Here is a 27,903-nt window from a genome sequence, read left to right on the forward strand (position 1 = left end):
TGTCTATTAATAAAGATAATATTTAATGAAATAATCTTTTTCAAAGTTTTAGCTGTGCATTTAAAATAACAGATCAAAAAATGCAGATATTTGGTTGATTTTACTGAGATACGCTACTGCCCAGCACAAGGAATATTCTTTTTGAGATACATTCCTGTCACAGAAAGAAATTTGCCTTCTTGTAGGTCAATTGCTGCCTACGTACTGCAATTGTATTAACATAATTCTCTCTGGAAGAAGAAGATTGGTTTTGCTTTGCTCCTTGATTGTTTTTTATAATTGATTTATCAGTACTACAACCATGCAATTAATTTTTGGTAAATCATTCTGGATACTGAAGAAAAAGGTCCACAGCCTATTAAAAATTGGTCTTTCTCGCTGTTTGCTATACGTAAGTGTGTGAATGCTTGCTGTTGAACCAATTTGAAAATAAAGAAAAACACCAACAAAGGCATTTATGTCTGAAAGTATTAATAAATTTTTGAAATTAACTGTTCCCAAAATCCTTAACTGCAGAAGACATCTGTTTTCTTTAATGACCAGAGGACATGTACAATGCATATATATATAACATTTTAGGCTATAGAAGAGTCTTTTTAATCTGTCTTTATCTTACCTTTCAGAGGGACAAAGAAACAGGTTCATCACAGACCTTTTCAAGGGTTGGATAAAAACAGACATAAAAACCTGCTTAGTATCTGTTCAAATCGCTCTCCTGGGCTGTGCAACACATGGAGGCAAAATATATCGTTCTAAAGGAAAGACTGTCATACCTTTATGAAGAGAATTTGATTGTTTACAAAATAGAAGTACTTTACATTTTAACATTTGACCTGATTTCACATGGAGAGGCAATACATTTCACTGAGAATTTCACCAAAATTTTTAATGAGGTGGGAAATTGAAATCTGAACTGGCAACAAAGCTAAGGAACAGCAGACCTGTTTCTATGGGCAGGTTCATTGGTTTGGTATGTATGAAGAGGGAGTTCTGTTTGCTCTGTGGTATATAACTCAGTGCTTCATCTGAGTGTGTGGATTCTGGTTACAGTATTGCTGTCTTGATAATAAAATGGAAATCAGGAAGGAAAAAGATTGTTTTTAAAGCTTCAAGTAAGAGGTAGACCCTGCGGTCCGGGCAGAGGGGAGGAGGTGCTCCAGAGCAGAGATTCCCCTGCAGCCCATAGTGCAGCTCATGGTGAGGCAGGATGTGACCCTGCAGCCCCTCGAGGTCCACAGGAATGCAGAGATCCACCTGCAGCCCATGGAGGCCCCCACACGGGAGTAGGTGAAGGCCTGAAGGAGGTTGTGACCCCATGGGAAGCCCGAGCAGGGTCCTAGCAGGCCCTGTGGGGAGCAAAGCCCACACTGGGCAGGTTTGCTGGTAGGATTGCTGACCCCATGGGGGATCCACACCAGAGCAGTGTGCTCCTGCAGGACTGCACCCTGAGGGGGGAAACATGCTGGAGCAGTTTGTGAACAAGTGCAGCCTGTAGGAAGCATGTGTATTGGAGAAGGTTGTGGAGGCCTGTCTCCCATGGCAGGGACCCCATGCTGAAGCAAGGGGAAAGTGTGAGGAGTCCTCCCCCTCAGGAGTGTGAGGGAGGGGTAGAGACGTGTGATAGACTGACTGCAAACCCTATTCTCTGTCCCCCTGCATCACTGAGGAGGAGGAGGAGGTAGAGAATGTTAGGAGAAATGTTGATCCCACAAAGAAGGGAAGGTGTTTTAATATTTGGTTTTATTTCTCATACCTTACTTGATTAGTAATAAATTAAGCTAATTTCCCCAAGCTGGGTTGGTTTTACAGCAGTAATGGGTGAGTGATCTTTCCATGTCCTTATCTTGACCCAGGACCTTCCGTGATACTTACTTTCCTCTGCCCAGCTGAGAAGACGAGGGGTACAGCAGCTTTGGCAGGCACCTAGAATCTATCCAGGGTTAATGCATCACAATAGCACAGCATGACAAATGAAACTCAAATCTCTTTGTTAGTGCTACAGATCTATAATGGTAGAATTAAGTTTTAAGTTCCCAAAGGCTTCCGCAGGGCTGGAACATTTGCAGAGCAAGGCATGTCGTTACATTCCCTGTGGCACAGTAACTACCCTACAGATAGTAACTGTTTGACTAGGGTAGGAAGTGCCATGTTCCTGTCTTTCTGAGCAGCATCATTCTTTTATATGAAACATCCATGTAGAAAATCTGAAAGTGGTCCTCTGACTTGCTGTTTGGGAAGAAGCAGAGAGGAGGAGGTGCCCTAAGGGCTGAGCAAGGCTCCTGGCACTGCAGTAGTTGAGGTGCCAGAGAGATGTGTTGGAAAGATTGCAGCCTTAAGGGGCCTGATGCTAGGATGCAGGGCACCTCTGATGTGTGCTTGGTTCTGCTGCCTTTCATGGTCCACGATGCTGATGATTTGGTGTGCTGGAGGGGTTCATTCTGGCTTTGAGTTTGTGTGGCCTCTGTGCTACCAGGGCCCCAAGCAGTGTGCATGCACCCCAGGGTGGTGCTGGGGTGCCTCCTCTGGTGGTATCCAAGGTTGCCTTTGTTTGCATCGTGTGCATGACATCCTCCAGCCCTTAGCTCCCTATACTTGTGGGTGGGTGCCTAGGACCTGCAGCTGACATGAACTTTGCTGCTCTGATTCTCCCACACTGTTTTCTCTGTTGTAACCAAGGTGATTTTATTTTGTATGTATGTGTGTCTCCACCTGTGAAGTTCAGATACCTACCTCCTTTATAAAACACTTTGTGATCTACTGGTGAAAATTGCTATATGTGAGCAATTTTTTATTTGAGAACTTTTAAGTTAATATTAAATACCAGAAAGAAATAAAGCCGTTTCTTACTTTGACTGGGAAACAGATGTACTATTCCAGTGTTTGTTATCTTTTAATAGTAGTTATTGTCCTTTAAATCTTAAGTCATTGTGTGATAGCATCCTGTGTTAAGATTGTGTATATTAACAGAACATTGGCAAACACAGAGTTTGTATAAGTTCGTCTGGTCAGAATTCACAAATCTGTACCTCTTTTAAAGGACATTACCCCAGCATAGTATTTTATTAAAAATGTATGCAAATTAGCTCTTTCTTCCTAGGCAGTGGAGTTCATACTTAATGTGGGAATTTATAATATTCATATGTAGTATGCATAACTAATTATAGAATGCGGGAAATGTGGTTCCACTTTCAAACATTTAAATACATGACTGACTCTCATGTTCTCAGGGCAAATCTGGAAAATGTGATTCAATCTACCCAAACATTCAAAAGCTGAAAAGGACTATAAGACCAGTGTCCATTGCAAACAATGAAATCAAAGATGTATGGGCAAGAAAGAATAAACAAGAAAATCAAACATACATAAGCATAATCCATTTTTTCCCATCAGTTTCATTGCTTTTGAGGCTTCTCTTAATTTTTGAGTCCTGGGATTGATACAGAAATTTTGTCCCTTTGAAACTTCCAGTTTCAAGTCAGATTTTTTTATTATTTTATTTTCCTACAGTCTGTCAATTGAGGTTAGAGGTGCAATATATTGTGGATATCACAAGAAAAGTTAAAGGTGTTTTTGATGCCTTGAGAGGCCACCTAGAACAGAGGCTAGACAGTTAAAGGAATAAAGTAGGTATTTATTAAAGGCCTTCAAAGGATGAACCTTGGGCTATACAGGAGCCTGGCCAAGGCTCCACCCAAGATGGACAATGGGTCACGAGATTATGATTTTGGTCCATTTACATATTGGGGTTAATTGTCCAATTACAGCTTCAGGTTATGAAGTCCTGTCCTCCCAGATTGCTCTCCTCAATTTTCTGTTGTTTAGAATTTTGGGGCCTGAAACTGCAACGGTGTTGTTGGTTCTTGGGCTGGAAAAGGATTGTTTTGTCTAACTAAACTATGAGGACAACTTGCTAGCATTTTATGTGAAGTTCACAGTTATATATTAATGCAGTACAGAGTCTGGATAATATGAAAGCTGAAACTTAAGGCATCATTTCAACCAAAATAGAATTGTTCACGTGATGGAAAGCAGTAATCTCAGACATCTACATATTTTTTTCTCATAGTTGAATATTAGCCTCATGGATTATTTTGTCCCTTCTCAAGGAAGTATCTCGCCTCAACTGTTGTTAGTACACAGTTTTTGAAGAGTACTCAGCAAACCTCTCTGGCTTCCGTGTATGGTTGGAGGCTCCAGCCTTCATCTTTCCCTGCTCAGCGTGTCCCAGCACTGTCTCTGGTAATTTTCTAGATCCTGAACTCATTTTTTATTTTAAAAGTTTTGTGGCAACAGATATATGAGCCAATAAGAGTAATCATTCTAAAAATATTATCTCACAGAATCACTGAGTAAACTAGATTGGAAAAGACCTTTGAGATCGCTGAATCTGACCTGTGACCCAACGTTACCTTGTCAGCTAAACCATGGCCCTGAGTGCCTCATCAAGTCCTTTTTAAACATCTCCAGGGATGGTGACTCAACGACGTCCCTGTGCAGCCCATTCCAATGCTGAAGCATTCTTTCTGTGAGGAATTTTACTGATATCTAGCCCTGGTGAAGCTTGAGGCTGTGTCCTCTCATCCTGTCACTGGTCACCTGGGAGAAGAGACCGACCCTCGCCTGGCTACAGCCACCCTACTGGAGTAGAAAACATCTTTTCCTGAAGTCATTCCTTTCCTACACTGTTTTCTGTGTGAAGTGACCTAGAGGTTTAGCTGGAAAGGGGGGGGCTGTTTTATTTGTCACACTGGCCAGCATTACAGTGATTCCCAAGGGACATGCTATGCAGCAGGAAGCTGGGCTGCTGGTGTCTGCTGTGGGTCATTGTGTGCCAGCTGCAGTGTATCATCTTTCATGGAGGACAGTGGAAGAAATTGCTGTATTTGCTGGAGGAAGTGGGAAGCAGGAGCCTGCAGGAGGGCTGAGAGCTGTGAAAGGGTAAGAGGAGAGCTGACATCCCTGCAGAAGCATGGCACTTCTGCAGAAGAAGGGCAGCCAGCTGCTAGAGACCACAGGAGGGACCTTGCTGAGGAGCCATCTGGCCACCAAAGAGGTGGTGCCTTAGCTGAGCTGAAAATGAGCCCAAGAGAGCAGCCCCAAGTGACAGTGACAGAGCCAGCAGAGCACAGGTCTGTGCTAATGCTCTTCTGCTCTTATTCTGTCTCATTTTGATTGGGGGTGGAGGGGAATGTGGAGGTTAACAGAGGAGCTGTCTTCATTGTAATATTTATACAGATGAAACCTGACATTTAAGCTTGAAGGCCTTTGAAGGCCAATCTCTCTGAGGTACTTCCTTCAAGAAGGAGATATCTCAGCAGCTTTACTTGCTCCCTCAGGCTGCTTCACCATCTTGTCTCATCTGGACTCTTCCATCTTGCTTTCTCCCCCATGTGTCTCCAGAGAGCTGATGAGACTGAGCAGTGAGGAACTGGATGAGAGAGGGAGCAAAACACATAAAAAGGGAGGGAGGAACACAGACAAATAGTTGTGCTCTGCAGGAGGAAGATACAGTGTTGGGTAATTGTGTTTTACTTTGACAGAAGGTATCACATGCTATAAAAGGTGAATTCATACCAGCAGTAATAAACATAAATGACCTGCAAATTACAATAGTAGGTGTAGTTTTGCCCTCAGGTAAATATCTTGGTTCTTTTATGCATTTTGATTTCCAGTTTTTGAGCACATCAGTACAGTAGGCACATCATATTCTCAAATAGCCCGAGCATCTTCGCTAAATCTGTAGCTGTATCAGGGATTGCTGCTAAATTCAGTGTGGGTTTATTTGTAAAGAATGGAATGTTCAGTCATGGAAATTTTGCATAATCTTGCATGATAGTGTCTAAAAAGCTATAGGCAGGGGTATATTCTGTCAGTGAACTCATCTAATCAGTGCACTTCCACAGACTGTTATTTTTTGTGAAGATCTTTCACTGTCAGAACATACCTCCTTTAGCAGAGTTAAGGCTTCAGTAACTTCCATAAACTATTCACAGAGAGAGTCTTATGCAACTGCACATGCTCAAAAAATAAAGGGAAGAAATACAAACATGAGTGCATTCATTAAGTTATTTAGTAATGGTTCTTTCTAGTGATGGGTCAAAGGCAGCGGCATAAACTTTAAACAGAAAAAAAATGTTGCAGTGAATGTAAGAAAGTAAAAGTAATATTTTTCAAGCATACTATTAAAACAAGAGGTCACACAGAAGATTGTCTGGAGTGGAAATGTAGCTGTATAAGCCTGAATGCTAGTATTTAAATCATCAGTATATGCAAGTATATATTTTCACTTTTTGTCTTTCGTGAGTTATTTTACCATGTATCAGCATTTTCTATTCTTTGTCTTGATCACCTTTGTATTCCTTCTGCTGTGGTACTGGTATCTTTTACCTGGGTCCTTGCTTTCAGGACATTTTCTGTAAGTAACTTCTGATGAATGTCAAATTGATTTCCAGAACATAGTCCCTGGAGAATTTCTATACAAAAAGTCTGAATATGGCTATATATGGAATTTCCTCCCAGATTAGAAGCTGTAAGTGCAAAAAGCGAAGAAAAAACTACAGTTTCATAAACTAAAACTGCCAGTGAGCCCATGTTCAGGCTACCAGAGCTTTAGATGACAGCAGTGTGCTTCACATACAGCTATTTGGCAGTTGCAACTTCCTGTTAAGCATCATGCCCACTCTGAAACAGATTATTAGTATTTGTCAATTCCAATGTGCTATGGGCCTGAATAATATGGAAGCTGCCATCATCTGATAGTCCTTTGCTGTCACAGTTTAAATGGGGCTGCTTAATTGCTTAATGGGGAATTTTGGTGAACAGTATTTTTGGTATGGGAGTCTTCACTTTTTAATTCAGCTCTTCTCAGTTCTTCATTGACCTTTCTTCTATTTGTGCTCTAAGTTGGTAAAGTTTCTTCTGACATTGCACTCAGAAAGGGAAGAAGATCATTAGGATTAAGGATTTTATTCTCTTTCCCAGACTGCAGCACTTTGATGCCATTACACATTTTGTGACTTCCCCCTTAAAGTCTTTCCTCTGCAGTCAGATGTCCTCCGAGGCATTTGATAATTTTAGATCATCTAACGGAAATGTCAGTTTTAGTCCCGAGGCCTGTACCTCTCCAAGTATTTTGTGTAAAGCCAAGTAAGGATGTCTTTATATAAAGGACAACATTTGTAACTCTTAAATTGAATAACTCAGTAATACATCCTTCCCTTAGAATCTAGCATGCTCAAAGGACCAAGATTTAATGACAGGTTGGGACACAAGCTGTACCTAGTGCAGCTCAGTAGAAGCAAGTCAGTGAAATGAAGCAGTCAGTCCTGAGAACTTGAGGTTTGTAGGGGCAGTGCTTTGGATTAGGTTCACTCTCATGGGCAAATTGCCTTTTGCAGTTGGAACATCACTAGGTGACCTCTGGGAACATGTATTCCCACTGTGTCCATTGTGCCCTCACAGATCACTGCAGAACACAAATACAAGCATGACCTATGGGTATGGTCTGGAGATAAACCTTGTAAGCAGACTCCTAAGCCCAAACTAAAATTATAATCTAAGAGCATCACAGCTGCTTTATTTGTGAAATGTATCAAGTGCATAAAATGACCCACAATATGCACACAACTCTGCCTGGCATTTGTGGAAGGAAGCAACAGAGAGGGGTAAGAGAGCTCACATATATCTGCATCCATGTCTGACTGTTGTTCAGCATGAGTGAAGTATGAAAAATTGATACTCAAAATGCCTTGATTCAAGACATTCCTAGAGCTTACTCCTTTCAGTGCCCTGCTATTGCCCAGGAGTAAGCCATGTGTTTCTTTTTGTCTGCACTCTCCTTTTGCAAATAGGCTTCATTCCTGCATTTCTGACTAAAGTCCTAGAGCATACCCTGGACTGGATCAATAACACTAATTCAAGATCTTATTTACTAACTGCTACTCAGCAAATCCCCTCTTATAGATTTGTCTTTAAGAGCTTTGTAGAATCACCAAATCAGTTAGACATTCATGACAGCTTCTTCAAAATAAGTATTCTGTATTTTCCCAGAGGAGTAGAACAAAGAAAATACCACTGAAACACCAGAAAATTTACACACATATTAATTATCCTTGAACCAATAGCTTTTGCTTGGTCGGGTAGGTAAGTATTGCTTGTTTCAAAGCACCCCCTTGTGCAGGCAGTCGGTAAGACAAGTTGTACAAGACGCTTCTGGCTCCCTGACACCTTGATCTGCATGGGTCATGATCTGCATTTTTCGAGTTACCCACCCTGCTTCATCTGCCACAGAGGTCTTTTGTTCTATGGTTCATGTTGAGAGACCTCCTGAGGTTTCAAACTGCTGAGCCTGGTCAAACTGGTACAGTATGGATGAAGGTAGTCTTCAGACTGTAGGTTCCCTCTGCTGTCCAGTGGTAAAATATAATTCTTTGAAAATCTGATATAAGCATGGGTAAAGTCCAACTGAAATCAATCAATATGGATCTTCAATTTGAGCCGCTGCATAAAAAGAAATTTCTTACACTGTTGATAAGATTTTTATAGATACTAGTCATAGTTGGTAAACAGCAGCCTACAAAAAATAAAAGGCTGCAGATCTGAGTCTTCCAAATTGACTAGTGAATTCAGTCTGCCCATCTGGAGATTACTTCATAGAAAGGTAGCTTTTGAAACCTTATCTTTTTCCAAATTCAAGGCTCCTCTGGCAGCATCATAAATTGGGGAGCACAAGTGGAAGAACTCTCAAAGTCTTTAGTAATTCTGGAAAATTTTGTCAACTATGTAAAAACAAACAGCTCTTCAAAGCCAGTGATAACTGTATGTTTCACTTGTCTTAAATCTACTATTTACATCCATTGACTGGGCAATCTCTGTCGACAACAATGTTCAAATGAGCCATTTCCTTGACAGAGATAGTACACTTCTATAGGGAAAAATAATCCATTCCTTTTTGGTTTTGAATTTTGCAGTGGTTTTGTAAATGTCCAGATTTTGTGCTGCCTCAATTTTTTTTTTTTTTTTTTTTTTTTTTTTTTTTTTTTTTTACTTTAGTGCTTATGCTTTGTTTAATAAAAAAAGGAAGCATATTTTTTCTGAAGAGGTAAGTAAGGAATTCTGCATAACTCTTGGTGTCCCAGATATTAATTCAATGATCATTTAATTGCATCACAAGAGCTATTGGTTGAAATTAAATTACAAACAGATGAGAGCAGACAACACATAGTGAAAAAGAAGCTGAGGTATCTGCAAGTGTTTCAAATGTTCCCCAAGGTACCCTACATTGTTCATGCTTCAGAGAACCAAGGCAGCAGTGCCAGAATACCACTTGATGCGACATTTTCAGCACAAAGGCACTTGAATTCACTACCTACACAAGCTTTTTCATCTGCAGGGTGCATATGTGTTTGTCCTATTAATGCCTACACTCCCTGTCTCCTCAACCCATTGATTCTCACAGTTTACCTGCACTTGATGTGTTCCTTTTCTCTTACCTCACAGAGTGGCATCCTGCTGGCAGAACCCCATCCTATATTGTTGCTACCCCCCGTATTCATGCTGCAGGCACTGCTGACAGATCAGTGAAACAAAAAGCTGATAAATTTGGGCACATCATTAATTTCCTTTTGTCATAACTCCTGTGGATTATCTTAGATACAGTGTTATGTAAATGCTGTTTCAGACTAAGTACGCATGAAGTTTAGAATTTGAGTAAAGCACATAGTTCTTGTGAAAGATGATGGGTTTATATTTCTGAGTGCTGGGTGAAAATAAAAATGTAAAAGCGTCAGTTGTGCTACAAAATGGTACTATACCAGATTTGAAGACAAAATGAAATACTAATGCATGAAATACATATTTTAAGTGATGATTAGTGCAGATCTAATGCAACTTTAACTGCAGAATTGCTGCTGCTGACTTCATAAAATACATCCCATAAACAGCTGCTGATCTGTTCACCATTTGTGTCTTACCACTCATTTGTTTAGTAATCAGTTCTCATTTGTTCTGCATATGGTACAGCTTTCCTTTTATAGCAGCTGCATTTAATGAACAATTGGAGGCACAAAAATATTACAGAAATATTTAACTATTCTCCTACATTTTCATCTGTCAATGGGGTTGTTTGAATAAAAGTTAGAAAAGAAGTTCATTAAATATAGAATAAGGAAGGTGTAGATGCTCTCTCATCTTCCTGAACTGGTAATTCATAGTGGAAGTTCCAGTGACTATGCTTTGCACTCCTCTTAGCTCCTTTAGGCAATTAATTTTCTCTGTTTATACTGTCCATTCCCTTTTGTGCTTCACTGACGTCAACATGTCAAATTTGATTCACTTTTTGGTTTTGCTCTGTAGCTCTGTATCATACTAGAGACCTTTAGGTAATGTAGTGAGTATCTTGCAGACCGAGTGCATTTCAAGATTTTTAGAGAATGACAGCTTACAAGATTAAAAATTTTGTCAGGTGTTCTGCTTAAATGTGGGAATCAGTAGTCATTAAAGCTGATTTGTGTGAAGATAATTGCCTTCTGGAGTACTTGTGTTTAAGTGTCATCTTAATTGCTTTTTTCCAAAAATTCTGATCTTTAACAAGAACATTTTATGCTAGTAAGTGTTCTCTTATGTATTCATGCTTCAGCCATGTCCTGCAGCCTGAACTTAATGAAAAAATGTAACACAATCTTTTGTTTATAGAAGAGTATAGGTGAGAATACAGCTGTGTGCTGAAACTTTGCTAGTGTTAAGGGCAAGATGCCAAATAGGGCAAATGCCTGTGGATTGGACAGCCCTCTGTCCTTGGTCAGTCTTCACTGGTGACCTTGACCTGCAGCTATTGCAGGGAATCTGCAAATCTGTCAAGTGCAGCAGTGGGCAGAGGAAAAGGGCTGTTCATTAGAACTGACTGCTTGGATCAGACACCATTCCAGAAAAGGGAAATTTCCAGTCAGTTCTGCCCGAGTCAGCCACAATGCCAGGTGGGTTGGGGAGATGATTAAAGAAAAAAATGAGTAATTGCTTAAATGTGCCGAGCATTTTACAGATTGCACAGTGTAAATATTTTGGATATACTCTTTTCAGATGGTTGATGAATCAAAATAGCTGTAGGTGAGTTTGATATGTGTCACCAAGCTTGTATATAGATAGATGTGTTAAACTGGCATTGTATGGGCAAATGCTCAGTTGGGAGAAATATATAAATGATGACAGGATATTTTAGAAAGGATCTCAGGTATTTCTGCAAGGCATTTTCATTGAATAAGGCTTAGCTGTGAGAGAAATGTGCTTGTTTCTAAATTTAACCCTACTAACAGTTTACTACCTTCTTTTTGTGTCTGTCTTTTTCTCTTCCAGTGCCACCTTGGGCCTTAATAGCCATAGCCATAGTTGCAGTCCTATTAATCCTCACCTGCTGCTTTTGTCTCTGTAAGAAATGCTTGTTCAAAAAGAAGAACAAGAAGAAGGGAAAGGAGAAGGGAGGGAAGAATGCTATTAACATGAAAGATGTTAAAGATTTAGGGAAAAGCATGAAAGACCAGGTAAAGTAACTCTCCGTTTCTTGAACTTTTGGGTTGCATTTGAAGGTGTCTGTTTGATGTGTCTAGGAAAAGCTGTGCTTGTTGTCTCAGTAGTGGCTCTGTGAAGAGTGGACTGATTGACAGCATCTTCTCAGTGGTATCACAAGGGATGAACCTGGGTGTGGCATCACTGATGAAGCAGCCAGCCAATTTCCCTGCTCTGCTAAAAACACATGAGCAGGCATATAGTGACTCATCCTTAAGGGGTGAGTTTATCAAGGGTATCCTGCTTGCTTCAGAAATGGAACAGCTGTGTGTGATTTTCACTGTACTTTTCTCTCAAGGCCAGTGTTTATGTATCTTTATATATCTTACTAGCAGTATTTCTGAGATTACAAGATAAAGAAAAGTAGTTGTGAACTCTAAATTTCTTTTTGCACAAAAGTTCAGCTGAGAAGGAAACAATAGTATAGAGTCAGAAGCAAGGGGATATAATGAAAAAGGAAAACCACAGGGACATTCAACACAGTGATGTTTGGAGAATTCATTTTGTTCTAGAGAGGAGAAGATTAAAGATAACAGGCCTACTTGGAGCTGTAAGTCAACTGGGTAACTTGGAGAAGATTAATATAATGCCCTTTGAGAGCAGCATAATTTTCATAAGGGCAGAAAAGCTTGTCCTTCAGATCTACTTGGTGGAAGAGACGCAGAGGTTGCAGGGCTTAATACTAAGGGCCACAGTCTCAGCTAATACCTTCTTGAGAGAAGACAAAGCTTTTTATTCATGGGATTTTAGTACTGCTCTTCTTGGAGCAAATTGTTTGGAATAAGCAGCAGAATGAGGAAATAAACATGAAGTATCTATTTGTCCTCAAAGCTCTGAGATTTCCTAAGCTAAGAAGACAAAGGGCTAGATTTTTCAAAAAGGAAGGACTGAAGAAATTTAGAGAACTGCTTTGCAAACCCTCATAAGTAGAAGCAAATAACTTTAAAGATATTGCATAGTCAAGTCTGTGTTCCCAAGACTCTTGGGGAAGTTGAACTGGAGTAGTGCAGGAGCAATTACCCAGTCAAAAAGAGAGAATAAAAGCATCTTCAGGAATAAGGAGATGATTCCACAAGTTGGGATCTAGCATAGAAGAAAGCTGAGCTGAAGGCACGTTGATCAGAAATACAAGTCAGAGCTGAGAACCTGAGAACTAAGGCCAGCTGGTCAGGGACAAGATCCAAGAAGAGAATCTTAAAGCACAGCAGCTAAAGAGGCACTTGGCCCAGTCCAGAACAAGTGGTGAAATGCCTCTGATCAGTGATGGAGCAGCCAGCAGTGGGGCTCATCAGCCAGTCTTAAGAGTCCTGGAACAGGTTAGCATGCTTTTCCAGGCACGTAGGATGTAGTAGGGGAAGAGCAAGATCAGGAACTGAGGTGTGGGTGAGGAAGCCTTACAAGTCTGATGACCAGCTGCAGTAGATCACATGAGAAGAGTCAGAAAGGAGCACAGTTAAGGGGAGGAAAATAATGGATAAGAGTAGAGCTATCCAAGCTCTTTCCAGTTTCAGTTTCAGAAACAAGAGGACAAAGAGCAAATGCTGGGACCCTTACATCCCCATTGCAAGTGGCGTACTTTAGATACTGGGCTAGTGCACAGTTTCAACCTTGGTTCCTCCTGGAGATACAGTGCTTTGTGTGCCACACTGGTGTACTGGAGTGTGTGGCACCAACACAAGCCAAATTCACACCTGAGAAAAACATCTTCAGTACACAAAATCACTAATGTAGATGGAGGTGTTCCAAGGTTAGAAAGATAAGTGAGACTGAGCTCAAGAAATACCAGAGCAGAATTTTGAGTTCTCTCTTGAAGAAGATATTATGCTGGTGTTTTTTTTCTCTGTATGATGATTGTGAAACAAACTCCTTCTCTTAAAGCACTTTGATTTAGCATTCATCCCTGTATTTGATTTATAGACTCTGTTCTGAGGTATTAATATTAAGAAATTGTGAGATATTTCCCCTTCAATGTATGGAAAATCAGGTCATCACTTGTTGGCTTATCCTAGGCTACTGTAAGCTAGCTCTCCTATTGAACTCAGAATAATTTGGAAGAACTGCTTTGATACAAGCTGATGGAAAAATTTCTGGAGAACTTTGTTATGTCCTGCTAATGATAACAAACCTAATACTTTGTCATAGGATAAATAATGTGCAATTTGTTTATTGATATTTATGTGGAATTTGTTCCATATCATGTAAGGCCTTTGTTGTATTTACAATGTATTATTAAGTGTCTTTAATTATATTCATTAGGACCTGGATAAATGACCATGGATTCTTGGAAAATAAGTATTTGAAATACAAAATTACATTATTTTATTAATATTGAGCTCCATTTGCATCTTTTTAATGGGAAAATTTGATAAAAAGCGGAATCCTGCATCTTTTGTCGACAAAAAGAGCTAAAACTTTGAAATGTTGCATAGATAGGTATTTTAAGATTATTCCATTCAAAATACTTGGTATAGTTATTTAAACCTACATTTGCTTGAATATTTTGGGATTTAACTAGCATGTTTTATTTTGCACAGTTAAACCTAAGGAGGGTAGATTGACAGTTGTTGAAATGTCAGACCTTTAATAAGTAGATCACCAACTCTCCAAGTACTTCTCCTCACTGTCTGGGATTTCAAACCCAGGCTGAAAAGTTCTTAAATTAGCATCTTAAATTCATTTCTAGCAGTGTGACAGTATACAGATTTTAAGTCCTTGGCATTCAGTAACTTTTGCCAATTTGATTCCTAATGCAACATTTTGGCTGTCATTTTTTTCTGTATGATGTGGTTTTTTATCTAACAGTTAATCTTGACTTACCAGTGCAGGTTTTAATATACCTAGCTGAACTCAAGGTAATGCTAAATATAGTGTACTTCAGTTAAGAGAATTGAAGCATTTTAGAGGATCTGGCATAAAACAGTAAGGGGAATAATAAGATTGCCTTTTAGTACTTCAAAGAAGCAAATTCTTTAAAAAGTAATTGAAGAGTAAGATGTAAATGTAATGCCATTATAAAGGGCAACATATAGTACTAATGTTGTCAAAAACTGAAAGACCTATTTCAGTCATTGTTAGGCCTGAACCTGCAAATGCTAATTACTTCTGCCTTCAGCTAAAAGTGCATAATAGCAGTTGCTAGTCATATGGCATCTTGCAGGATCCTAGTTTGTGTGCCTAGATTGCTAGGCACACAAAGTTGTGAGTGCCATTTGGTAAAATGAAAGCAGCAGCTCCTGGAAAGAAAAGTTTTATCTTAGTCTGGATTTTTTGGTTGAGGAGAACTTCTGAACTACTTTTATTCATGCCCATCCATGCCAAAACATTATAGAGCCATGTAACTTGGCATGGTTGAAGATCCTTTTGAAATAGAGACACAGTCAGCTCAAAAGTCACACATTGATAGCTAGATATTACAGAAAGGGGAATAAATTTTTTGTCTCTTTTAGAATATTCAAAATGTACTTCAAAATATCCACTTCCCTAAACACAGTTCAAAAGAGAAATTGTCTTTATTGAAGATTATCAAAAGATGTAGCTGAGGTAGAATGGGAGATGAATTGAAAATAAGTTTAGGTTTTCAGTCTTGAGACCTGTTTCCATTGCAGACAAGGCTTACTTTTTCTAGTTGAGTATACAGCTCTACCAAAGGCCACAGGGAGTATTAGATTCCTTCTAGGGAAGGCAGAATTGTTAATGAAGGTACAGCTGTAAAAAAGGTCATTTCTCCATGTTTTCTACTAATGTTTGTGTGTGGATGTTTTAATTTTTATTTCTTCCTCCTATGTCCTCCTTGTCAATGTTGTGTCTCATGACTGTTCTGGATTGTCACTTGCGGTAGGTTTATTTTGCTATTTGGACGCACCTAGACTTAAGCTCTCATGCATAGTCTCCTGACAGCTCTGTCTCCTTAGCAGAGATGGACATGTAGTAGCTTCGATACACACATCAAGAGGCTGAACTAAATTGATTGGGTATTTTTTGGTTGGATATATATTTGGGGAGGGTGGAGGAGAGCAGAAGGAAAGAGGTTGTCATTCTTTCTACAGTTAAAATATTAAGTCAAACTGTACCAGAAAGCTCAAGTTGAAAATTGATCAGCGCATAAAAATAACTTGCTAATTATATTTCCTTTTTGTATAAATGTCACCATATCAAAAGTAGACAGAAGTAATGTGTATTTTTAATGTCTTAGTTTCTAAGTGTTGCTAAATTGACTGCTACCTCATGAAACTTGCTGTGGGCTCTCACATCATCTCAGTACAGTGCTCAGGCCTTATATTCTTAGTGTTCCATACCAAAGTTTTTAAAGTGGTCTTAGTACAGGTTTCTGTTGGTGCAACCTAGTGAGAACTGGAACTAGTGTTTTTGTGAGATTTCCCCATCATAGTTTTCATCTTCACAACTTTCAATCTCTACTAATGCTCCTGGTGGCTTCCACTACTTTTTTTCTTTGAGGGGGAAAAAAAGGCCCTGAAGACTCTGCTTCAGAGATGGTGTAATAGCTTCAGATTTATTATGTCTGGATTTAATGCATTGGTACAGCAAAATTCTTGATTAAGCTCAGCCTGTGGGCTAAGAAGAGGAATAGACATAATCATTCATGAACAGCACCACTGAGAACTTACTAAGATTTAGCCCTGTTACTTGGATAATAATTGTTGTGGTCTGAACATTTTATGAGGTCACAAAGCATTTGTAGAAAAGGAGATTTAAGAATTTCATCAGGCTAAAACCCTGTAACTAGTAAAGAAATTTTTTTTGCTTACAATGTGTGTGTTAGGTGAAACAGGAGATTTGGTTATAGGTGTATATACTACAGCCTGGAGTATAAGTAGTATATTCTTGGCTCTGCTACTGACTTACTGTGTCCTTCAGTCAGCCACTTGACTTCTCTGTACATTTGTTTTTCCTTTACACAGGTCTTCCTTTTACATTGGAGTTATGTACTACCTTAATCAGAATAGTCTGATTAATGTTCCTCTCTGAATAGCAGGTGTTGTAAAGTGACATGACAGTGAGAGCTGCAGTTGCACCCAGCTGAACTCCGACACACGATGGTTTTTTTAGGCTGATTCACCTTACAATTCTAGCTGTTGATCATCCAGCACCCTTGCCCCCATGTAGACAAAATACTGAAGGAACAAGATTTTTAGTGTTAGGTGCCCTGAAATAGTCCAAAGTAGAGTGCACTGACTTGGCAGCATGAAGACAATAGCCCAGATGAAGTCAGGGTAATCCACACTGACATCTAGAGAGCCTGGATTTCATTTGAAGCAACTCAAGCCTTTATTACCAGAAAAAAACCCAAGAAGATCTTTCTGAGGGACAGGAGCTCTGTTGCTGGCAGTGGTCTTTTCTTCTGCAATATTTGGTTACATGCTTGTTTGTTTTCCCAGTTGAATGCCTAGAGAATAGTGAGTGTTTATTCCACAGTGCTACTGCCTGTCTTGGTGCCAGCATGCCAGTCCCCATTTGTTGTCATCTTCAGCCCATGGTGGCGTTAAATGCTCGCCATGGCTTATCCACAATGCAGTGAGACATCCTAATTCACACTCAGAAAGATGATGTGCTGCAGAGCCACTGCAGTGGAGAGGGTTAGTCAGAAAACACTGGGGATGAGTCTTCATAGAAAACAAACCCAGTAAGTTTACTGTGGCAGTCGAAATGGATTGTCTGAGTCTTGTTTGTACATTAATTCAGTCTCGGCCTTGACCAGTAGTCCTGCTTTTTCACCTGCCTCAAAGACAACTGTGCAGTGTGCATAAAACTTCTTGAAAAATGTGAATAACATGTTTATGAAGATAAAATGATGGGTGTTTGTGTTCTGCAAATAGGTTTTCTGTAAAACTCTTTTGAAATTTAGATTTATATTAGATTTCAGAAGCCTGGAAATATGGAAGCAATAGCTGTGAGACACAAGACTGGGCTTATTTGCATTCCTGTGTCTTCCTCTCAGTCACTTCCAAGAAAACATAGGACCCTGCTTTGCATGCTTCTTGAGTTTGTTTTCCTCCTTTGTTAAACTATTTTTTTCTGTAAAGTAATTAATTTTTTACTTCTGTTGTAACCTACTGTACTGTTAGGGGTACATGAAGATTCAGATCATACTCATTCTTTCACATGTTTTCTATATTGAAGGTCTTACCACTGGAAGCTTCCATTTTCAAGGATGTTTTTTGCATTATCTTGATTAACAGACCAAATTGGAGTTCTTTATTCAAGACCAGAGTCTGCAAGTTTCTAATGAGTGGCATTTAGGAAGTATGCAATTAGTCCTTAAATTAAATTACTTGAATCAGACTCTGAAGACATTTACCTATATCCATAGAATGTATGGAGAGCTAAACTCCTACACTATGTCTGAAATTAGTGGGTATGCATAATCTACAACAAGAACAGCAGTTCATATAAATGGGGTATACCTTTTTAACATTAAAATAAAAACTAAATATTTGAGAATATTTAATAATTTTCTTTTTAAGCAAGGGTATTTACTCTTTACAAATTGATAAATAATAAATATGAATAGCAAACAGCCTTCAAACATGAGAATATCAGGTACCTCATAAAGTCCTATTTAGAAGATGGTCAGACAATTATCTCTTTTTAAGGAACTAAGCCAGTAGAAAAGGTCTGTACCAACTTTTTCTCTGTGGATCAAAGTGGCAGTCAGTAAATCATGTCTGGCTGTATTTAGGTTAATTTTCACTATCAAATGCACATAGTCCTAATTATATAGTATGACAGATTTTCCAAACACAAATAAATGTAGTACTCTGAATGGTCCTCCCAGTTCAAGGAGCCAGCTCTGTCCCGAAGCATGCCTCCATCTGGCCTACTGCCATTAATTTGGGGAGGATGAAGAACAATGGTGGAGCAGCATGCACTGGCCAAGCAGCCTGGAGCTGCCTCCCACTCGCAGCCTGCTCTCGGCGCAGCGAGCGCTGCCTGCCATATGGCAGCTGGGGCAGAGCGCTTGCAGGAGTGCCTGCTACTTCTGGTTCACACATGGACCCTGCTTTCAAAGCACACCCTGACCCACAGGATGAAGTTCCAAAATAGGCTCCCAGGTCTGAGATCAGCTTCATCTTTTTTCAGCCTATAAACACTGGCTATAGGGGTTTATAAAACATCAAAACCAGATTGATTTGTGAGCTTAAAAGCTCCAACTAAAACGAATGTATTCATATTTTACACTGAATACCTGCAGCGTTTTCTGTATTTTTCTGTTGCACCAGATTAAGTTGTTATTTTAGTACCCAAACAACTCAGCAAACACTTAAGCTGAACATGATGACCTCATGTCATAGAGCTCCTAAAGAAAGAAAACCTTTTGAATAACCCAATGAAGACCATTTAAAAGCTGGATAACAAGCAAGGGAGTAATCAAGCAAGTCAAGGCATCACATGCTGAACCCAGCAGGATTTTTCTCGTTGTGTGCATCAGTGTGGCCCACTGCTGGTATCTGAGGCTGACATTCTTACAGCAGTAGTGGCAAAGTAGATTTCACAATGACCAAAGCCTGGCGCAGCCACTGGAAACCCAGGCTCAACATGCTCTTTAAATTAATTCATGGAGAGAAAGCAGATGCTGAATGAATGAAATGTTGCCTTTCCTTCTGAGGGACTCTGATAGAGAACATATTACAATTGCAGGCTTGTCTGCTTTGTGATAGGGAACCAGATGGGACTTTTTAAAGGCTTTTGTTTTCTCTTGGGATAAAAATTGGCCAGATCAGAATTATGGTGTTCTTGAATGGGAAAGATAATGATAAGAGGTGTACTACCATTAGTGGAAAAGCAGTCATTTCTAGTTGTGGAGGAAAAATTGCCTTTCTAATAAATTCATTGTTGAACATGGCACAGAACATTCTTGCTACAAAATCTTACTGTTTTCTTTTTCCAGCTCACCAGGCATTGCACAAGCCTGAGGACTGGGCACCATTCAAACATTAAAACAATATTTCCTTCACTATTCCAAAAGAAATGATGGAGGGGCAGGTGGAAATGGAACTCAGGAAAGCAGCATGCACCATGCAGCAAACAAACTTACAGGCTGCAGTCAGTGTTTTGTTTCGCTTCACAATGTCTCTCCTTCTTGCTTCATGGTAACTTGTTTCCTTAAAAGTGAGGCTATAGGCCACCCCATAAACAGAAAGAACCCCAAAACTGCTGTTAATGAAAGCATTTCTTTATATACAAAAGTGAAAGACACTTTGCATTTTAAGCGGTTTGCAACATAAACTAGTCATTAACAAGATGTGACTCAGTCATGATTGTGGCCTCTGCCTCTCAGTACAGAGGCAAGAAAGTACACTTATTCCCCCAGCAGCTTTGTTACATGAGTCTTCTATATATCCACTTTGCTTTCCTGAAGCTTCTGCACATGTGGAATATGGAGGCAACCAGCAGAGCAACCGCCCTTGCAGACTCTCATTTTCTACACATAGTTTGGGAAGGGATTAAAGTAAAGTTGTTTAAAGCCCCAGAATCTCTTTTGTGGTTCCTGGTTGATAGTAGTGGGGCAAGCCTGGTGACAAGGTGCAGGGGTTTTGGTGGAACTGAGCTGAAAGCAAGGGATGTTTGCAGTGCTAGGATGCAGTGTCACCAGAGAGAGGCTTTTGTCAGCTAGGGAAATGAGAGGGAGAAAAAACCCAGGAAGTGTAAAAAAATCTAGTAAATCTACTACAGGGTGTGGAGTTTCAAAAGAATTGAAATTAGGCATTTTCTTTAACAACTCAGAAGAAAGGAGGAGGCTGCAGGACCAGTCTTAATAACATTATGGAAGTGAAGATAAAACCAGCAGATTGAACAGTGGATCTCAAATTGCTGTAATTTAGGACTTTTTGTTGTAAGAAGTGCTGCAGAGTAGTGGTTCTGATTTCAGTAGACACAGATGTATCACCTTGAAATGTTTGTGATGGATTAACACTTTCTTGGTACATTCCTACACCTGTTCACATATAAGCCTATTTTTCAGCTACTTACACAGGTTTGAGAGGAGTAGATGTTTTACTGTTGTGTGTTTCTGCATATGTAATGCAGAAATGAAGAAAATGCTTGAGTAAAATTCATGGTCAACTCAAATTAGAAAAGATAAATCCAGTCTCCAGCACAATGTAATTATGCATTTCCATGTTGCATATTTCACAGAAAAAAACATTTTAAATGTCATGAAGTTAAAGAAGATGGTAGTGAAGGCAGGGCTTACCTTCCTCATCATCTAAATCCAGTCTTTCTGATTACAGTTTATCAGTTGAAAAGGCTCGATAAAAAAGCTTGCTTATAATTAAAAATGTTTTATTTTTTAATTAAAAAATATAGCTGCTTATTTTAATTGATTGTAGCAGTGCAACAGTAAGATTCAATACAGTGTGATGCAGTATGCTATAAATTGAGGGTTGTAGTAGTATTCCATTAAATATTGATCTTTCAGAGAATCTCAATACAAAATTAAAATCCCTGTAGGGTGTTCCAAGTACTTTGAAGCAAACCAATTCTTCTTCCTCTTTGGAATTCAGAAGCTAAATCAAACATGAGAAACTTCGGTACTTCTTTTGACTCAGCTTCTTCCTGAAGCATTAGCCTCTAGTTTGAAGGCAAATGCCTCTCTTAACAGTAAAAACTATTATTTACAGACTGCTTTAGAGATAATAATTTGTCCTTTTTTTCCTCCCCCAGTGCCATAAACTTGTCCACATCAAAACACTATTTCTTTCTCAGTGTTTTTTCTTAGTGATTCAGTGTTTCTGAGTCAAGGTCAAGAAGAATCATGTAGCACCTCAGCTGATGTCAATAATGTACAATGTTTTCCATCTCTCATGGAAATAGCTTTCACCTTTCCAGTAGGCTTCTCATAACCTGTGGAGATGAGTTTCTTAACCACAGAGTGTTTCCTGCCTGCACTTCAAAACTCCCTTGCAAGAGAGATGTTAGCTTCCCATTATATTTTCTGTAGTCACAGTAAGAACTTTTTTCACATTGAGCTACCCACAGCTCTGTCATCTGGACTGAAAAGCTTTGCAGAAGAGAATGTAGTTTTCCCAGAGAAAGTATGGATATATAACTATTGCCTTGATGGACTGTTTACAAATTCCTGTGACTTGGAAATTAGCATATAATGTTCTTTTTGCCTTCTCACTTTTCTCCCTGGGGCATGGCCATAGGATATTTCTTCTCAAAGAAAATCCAGGTCAAAAGCAGATGGAAAAGCAGAAAGTCCAGTATTAGTCCCAGAAACAATAATATGCTGGAACTGTATATCACACTTTTATCATGGAGTCCTCTTTCAGGACCATACTGGGATGATTCAGAGCAGTGGATCTTGGAGTTAACATCCCACTCTGACTTCCTGTTGTTTCCTGTTGTTTCCAGGCTCAAATAAACCTGGTTGCTTCAGATGGAGTGAGTCACATCTTTTTTTATGACCACAAAACCTTAAGCTTATTTTTATTACCAAAAGCAAGAGTGTTTGGCATAATCATATCACTCCATATCCTGAAAATCCTATGTATAGTCTTCCAGAGAGCCTATCAGTTTGCAAGTGTCACACTTCTGGTTGTACCAACAAAAATGTTGGTACAAGGAACTTACTAAGAGCTCAGTGATAAAATGTCCCAAACCAAATTTCATTTCAGGCAGTTCAGCCCTTCCAAATAGAAATGGTTTAGTTTAAAAAATACTATTCTTCCAGTCTCACAGGTGATTCTGTCTCTCACTGACCTTTCCCCCGCAATCTCATTCAGGTACGGTGTAATTTATGTTTCTAGTAGAGAGTCCATCATTCACTAACATTCAGATATTTACATGAAACCCAGCTCCTCAGCTCGCAAAAATCAAAGCTGTTGGATTGGTTTCATTGAGCTATGCCAACAGAATTTCAAGCTAATTTCAAAAGTAGAGAAATAATTGCTTAGTATCATACAGTTTTGAGTCTGACCTTTTTTATTTAGATCTGGCTTCTGGAGAAGAACATTTTCTACTTGAGAGATGAATCTTCCTTCTTTCCAAACCCACACAACTGTTGCGTGGCCCTCACTGTATTCAAGGCTGAGTGAGAATGTTATTGCTTTCATGTTTCTTCTTTCCTTAACCACTATCAGCTGTGTACATAACTACTCTCTAGCCTTGCTACCTTTTCAGAGAGCTCCAGCAGCATCCTATTGTTAAGAAATGCTGTAGGTTTCCTACGACACAAAAAAACCACAATTGCAGAAAAATTACATTGCAACAAAGAACACATTTTATTCTGGCACTTTGTCTGTCTGTGCAAGCAGAAACTTCATACAGAAAGAACCTTCATTCAGATAGGGCTCTTACAGACATCTACTCTATTTGCTGTAACACGCAAATAGTTCTGGATGAATGCTTAGTATTGATTCTTTATTTTCACACTCTCGACTTTACTTTCACATTTTTCACATTTTTTCACTATTTGCCTCATCACTTTCGTCTATTTTTCACTTACCCAGGAAAGAATCTGCAAGAACAAGATCTACGTAGTTAATTATGGTTCATATGGTTTAATATGTATGAATTACCTTTTACGCAGTGAAAATACTTCTGCTTTCTGGTACAGGAAAAAAAATTTGCATCATTTAGTATTTTAATTATGTATAAAATCTAAGATAACTGCTGTGTCCTTTAAAAAATAGGTTATATGCAATAGACAAAGCTTGCAAGCAGTATTGTATTTCTTTATTTTTGTGTTTCTTTCTAAGCAAACTAAAATCAACTTGCAATCAATTTGGTTCAGCCAAGCTTTATTGCGAGAATGAATAAAAAGGAAATTGGTCTCGGGAGGGAGGGAAAAGGAGGAACATGCATTTGCTAATGGCATGGTGGAAACTTTGCTTCCATATTCATTCTAAAAAACATGAAAAATGTTTGGCATATGATTGTAGAAAGAGCTCATCCACAGCACATGCTCTTTATCACAGTAGTCCTACAGAAATGTGTTGCCAAATGCAAACAATGCACAGCATGTACAACCAGGTTTGACATTGCCAAGATTCTTAAGTTGAATGAATGCGTGACTTGGCTTATTTAATAGCATGTTTGCCTCCTTGTGCCTCTTTAAGAGCCAGTCTGAGCCCAGAAGAACTATTTCTTCACATCGAGATGATATTTTGTTTCTACTTGCAGGTTTTATAACAATCCTTGCTTGTTATAGTCCAAGGAGCTTTCTTCCTACTTCCATTGCTTGCTTGCTGATTTATAACATCTTATTGAGCAACTCAGAAAGTAGAGATATATATGAAAACTGCATATTTGAATTTCTGCTGTTTTGCTTGCTTTTAATGGCTCTAAAATAGATTTGAGGATCGTGTCTATTTTAAACTGCTACTTAACGGTTTGCCTCATTTATGAATATTACATTTCTTCTTTCTAGGCTCTTAAGGATGATGATGCTGAGACTGGGCTGACTGATGGGGAAGAGAAGGAAGAAGCCAAAGAAGTTGAGAAGCTAGGGAAAATACAGTATTCTTTGGATTATGACTTCCAGAACAATCAGGTTTGAAACAACCAACCTGTAATATTTTGTTTCTGTGTGTGCAAGTGGAGAATGAAGTAATACATTTAGTTAGAGTAGATATTTCCCAAATCCTTACTACTTGCATGGACTAAATGGAGAAAGTAAGACAGAAAATTCGTTACAGACATACTACTAAATTGGTATTGGATGCACTTGGACTTTATATTACACCTTTAATCAAAAACTGAATATCCGGTTTACCTAATGATTATTAATAACTTAAATTAAAGCATCACCAACCAGTGTCAATCCACATAAATTACAGAGTTTGCATGCAGTCACTAAAACTAGTTTCAGCCTTCAACTATTTAAAATGTAAGTAAACACAAATGGCAGGAAAAATAGAGGGGCCTAAAGGTAAGTTGATTCTCACTGGGTCTTTTAGAAGGTTGGTAAGATTGCTTTCTCTCACTTCATCAGGTGTTTGCTTTGCTGTGGTAACTAACTGCATCAGGTTCAGTTGCTCTCCATGAAAGTACACTGCCCAAAATTCTAGTCTGGAGTAAAAATTCAAATAAAAAGGTCTGTACCCCAAAAAACAGGAAGGTTGGACAAGAATTTAAGGACTGATACTCCTTCAGTACTCTGCTCTGAAGCTAGTAAGACTAAACTTTGGCATACTTAAGTTTTCAGAATTAGTAGACACTGTAATGTCTAGGCCTGGCATTGACCAGCTTAACAGGTCTGGCCACATGCTGAACATATTTTATTCCCCTCCCTGGCCTCTTTGCCAGGGATCAGTTTTGTCAATTAAGCCAATTCAGAGCCTCACATTAAAATTCACTGTGATCAGTTTTGGCCCAAAGCACACCAACTCATCTGAGTTCTTCACTTCTACTGTGTATCTTTCAGTAAACTTGAGAACACATATCCTGCATTTAATTTTTTGACAATATTAGTCAAAATCACATCGTTCTTTCCTGTTTAGGGAAAGAAATGACTACTGAAGATAAATCCCAGTTAATTCCTATTCACCACCTGAACTGCCCTCCATATGTACTTGTGATAAATTCCACATTCATATTCTTTATTGGATGCTGTTCATAGAGCGTGATACCCTTACTTGTTGCAAGGCAAAGACAATAAGAGAAATCAAGAAAAATTTCTCTATTAGCAGGAAGGTATTTATACACAGCTATGGCCTGGCATAGTAAACAGTATTTGCCTGTACTTCAACAATCTTCTGACTACCAGTGCTTGTTTTACAATGCAAGAGCTAAAAAGAGTTCTGAAGCCTTTCAAGAAACTGTTGCTAAAGGAGCTTTTCCTCAACTCCCAGAGCAAATTGCTGGGCCATGTGATAAGTCACACTGATCCCCCTTGAAATCAGTATGAAATCAGTATGAAGTGTAGACCCTTCAGAAGCAGAAGATTTAATGAGGGGGAAAGGAAAAGCTGCAAATGTGTTCTGAAAAATGGATTTCAGTTTTCTTAGACTATGAAAACAAATTTTCTGCGTGAATTTTATTAAAGGGTATGTTGATTTTATGAGCCATATTTTACAAAGGAAAATAGGATGGAGGAGCTACATATCTGTAAGTCTGTATTGTATTTAATTAAGATAATAAATTATCTGAGTTGCGGATTTCTATTTTGTTTTGCTGCTCTAAACTATGTAGCAGCTTAAAATTTGTCAAAGGATAGATGATGTAAAAGAGTAGGAGAGGGGATTCATTTAAGTTGGTATAGTGCAATGGCATGAAATGACAGTCCCAAAATTTGGCTAATATATTGCACAGGGTTAAGAATACAAGATGACCAGTGAACTCTCCAGAGCACTGTGCCTCAGTTTTAGAGAGAGAAATTGTAAAGGGGAATTGAATTGCTTTTTCCACTATGTTAACTAAAAATCATAGACTTGTTTTTCACTCTTTGATGTGAAAAACTTGGTGTGGATCCTGAGTCTATTTGTGTATTTATGAACTGATGCATCTAGAATAAAAATGAGACACAAAAGAATAGTTTCATACAGCAAAAGGAAAATGTTTCATAGAACTTAAGAGTCCTATCAGTGGGAAAGCATGCAGGCCATACTGTAAATTTAAAACTGTCCAACTTTTAAGTCCAACTTTGAGGAGTCTCTTAGAATCCAGAAGTTTCTTTCACAGATTAACTACATTGTTCTGTATTCCAGTTGATAAGAGTTCCTGTTTCCAATCTTAAACAATTCATCCATGAGAGAAGCAAATATATTGTGATTGAAGCATTGATTTAGAAGAAAATATTCTTAGATTTCATTCCCAGTTCCTAATGTCTTCAGAATGATCTTGAAGAAACACTTCAATGTTTACTTTAGTTTTGTATCTATGAAACAAGATTAAAAATATTTTCTTTTTCTCAGCTGCATTATGCTGATGAGGCCTCATGCAGTCGGGGTGTCTAGATTACATGACATGACGTGACATGACGTGACATGACATGACATAACATAACATAACATAACATAACAACATAATATGTTAACCTAGCATAAGCCTTCATTTATAACACAAAAAACCAGCCAAGACATTTACAAGTTCCATCTGTGCTTCAGTCTTATCTTTGAAGTGTTTAAGAGATTTAAAAATAAAATGTTTCTGTTTTGCAATGAGATTACAAATTATTATTAGGATTTAGTTACCAAAGGTTCATTTTCATGAGATATTTTTTGAAAATGCTGTCCTTAGTTTCCTACCTGGGCCAATTTGTGTACATAGCAAGAGAATGTAAATATAAGGAAGACTGCAAGATTCATTTGTTTTCAGTCAAGCTCTGCCTGAGAATTTGCATTTGATTTTATCACCTTTTGTGTTTGGCTGGGGGAAGGTTACGTGTTGGGGGTTTAGAATACAAATTTTGTAGTCAAAATTAGACATTCTTGATTGTTTAATAATGTGATTTCTATTCATGGGGCTCAGCATAGAAAAATAATGCACAAGAGGAGAGAGCAATTGAAAGTTATTTGATTGCAGTCTTTAAAAGGATGAAGTCTGTATTTAGCTGTAATCAGCTGCCCTTTGAAAACCTCTTTTCTGCTTTAAAACAGCCTTTGTACAGTCTGCATCTGCCATAATTGCTTTTCTAAAGTCAATAGTGTTGCTTCATTTGCCTTTCTTAAAGTGGGGGGGTGGCAGGGAGAAGCGAGGGTAGTTTCTCCTAGACCAGAAATAGAGTCTGCATATGCATTCCTCTGTTACAGTATTTTTATAGATATCTATTTGAAATTTCATTCTGCTGTTTTTTCCTCTCTTTTCAGCTTCTGGTTGGGATTATTCAAGCAGCTGAACTGCCTGCATTAGATATGGGTGGTACATCTGATCCCTATGTGAAAGTCTTCCTGCTGCCTGATAAGAAGAAGAAGTATGAAACAAAAGTCCACAGAAAGACGCTTAACCCTGTTTTCAATGAGCAATTTACATTCAAGGTAGTTTTTTAATAATTATTGATACTTCTTAATTTAACCACTTTGTATCTCATGCTTGGCTATGAATTTACATGTCTTAGTTAATTGATAACTACAGCAAAATGATTTTTCATGTTGTAGAAAGCCACGATGCTCAATCTTGCTATATAATACAGGGTCAGATAGGTTTAAAAGGCACAGTTTGGTTTTAGGCACTTTGATTATCCTTATAGATGACAATCTGATCCATGTTTTATGGCTGGATAAAATGTACAAGAAATTCAGAAAACAGTGGCACTTTGACAAATGTCATATGAATTTCACTAGACCAGTGTTTTCTTTAAATATCAGATTTATTAAATTCAGGATAACATTTCCTGAAATATAAATTCAAACTGAAGGGAAGTAAATGGGTGAAGGGCATTAT

The 27,903-nt window shown here is 38.6% G+C and overlaps 1 protein-coding gene across 1 annotated transcript in view; it reads left to right on the forward strand.

Moving 5' to 3' along the window:
- Nucleotides 1–27,903, forward strand: part of SYT1 (synaptotagmin 1) — a 212,648-nt gene that overhangs the window by 113,330 nt on the left and 71,415 nt on the right. Inside the window, exons 3-5 of the mRNA XM_041465580.1 lie at nt 11,350–11,534; nt 23,951–24,073; nt 27,330–27,497. Of these exons, the coding sequence (XP_041321514.1) occupies nt 11,350–11,534; nt 23,951–24,073; nt 27,330–27,497 (476 nt within the window). The remainder of the gene's footprint in view (nt 1–11,349; nt 11,535–23,950; nt 24,074–27,329; nt 27,498–27,903) is intronic.

This window comes from Pyrgilauda ruficollis, unplaced genomic scaffold, assembly GCF_017590135.1.
Source record: "Pyrgilauda ruficollis isolate IOZ18807 unplaced genomic scaffold, ASM1759013v1 scaffold19, whole genome shotgun sequence".
Lineage (NCBI taxonomy): Eukaryota > Metazoa > Chordata > Aves > Passeriformes > Passeridae > Pyrgilauda > Pyrgilauda ruficollis.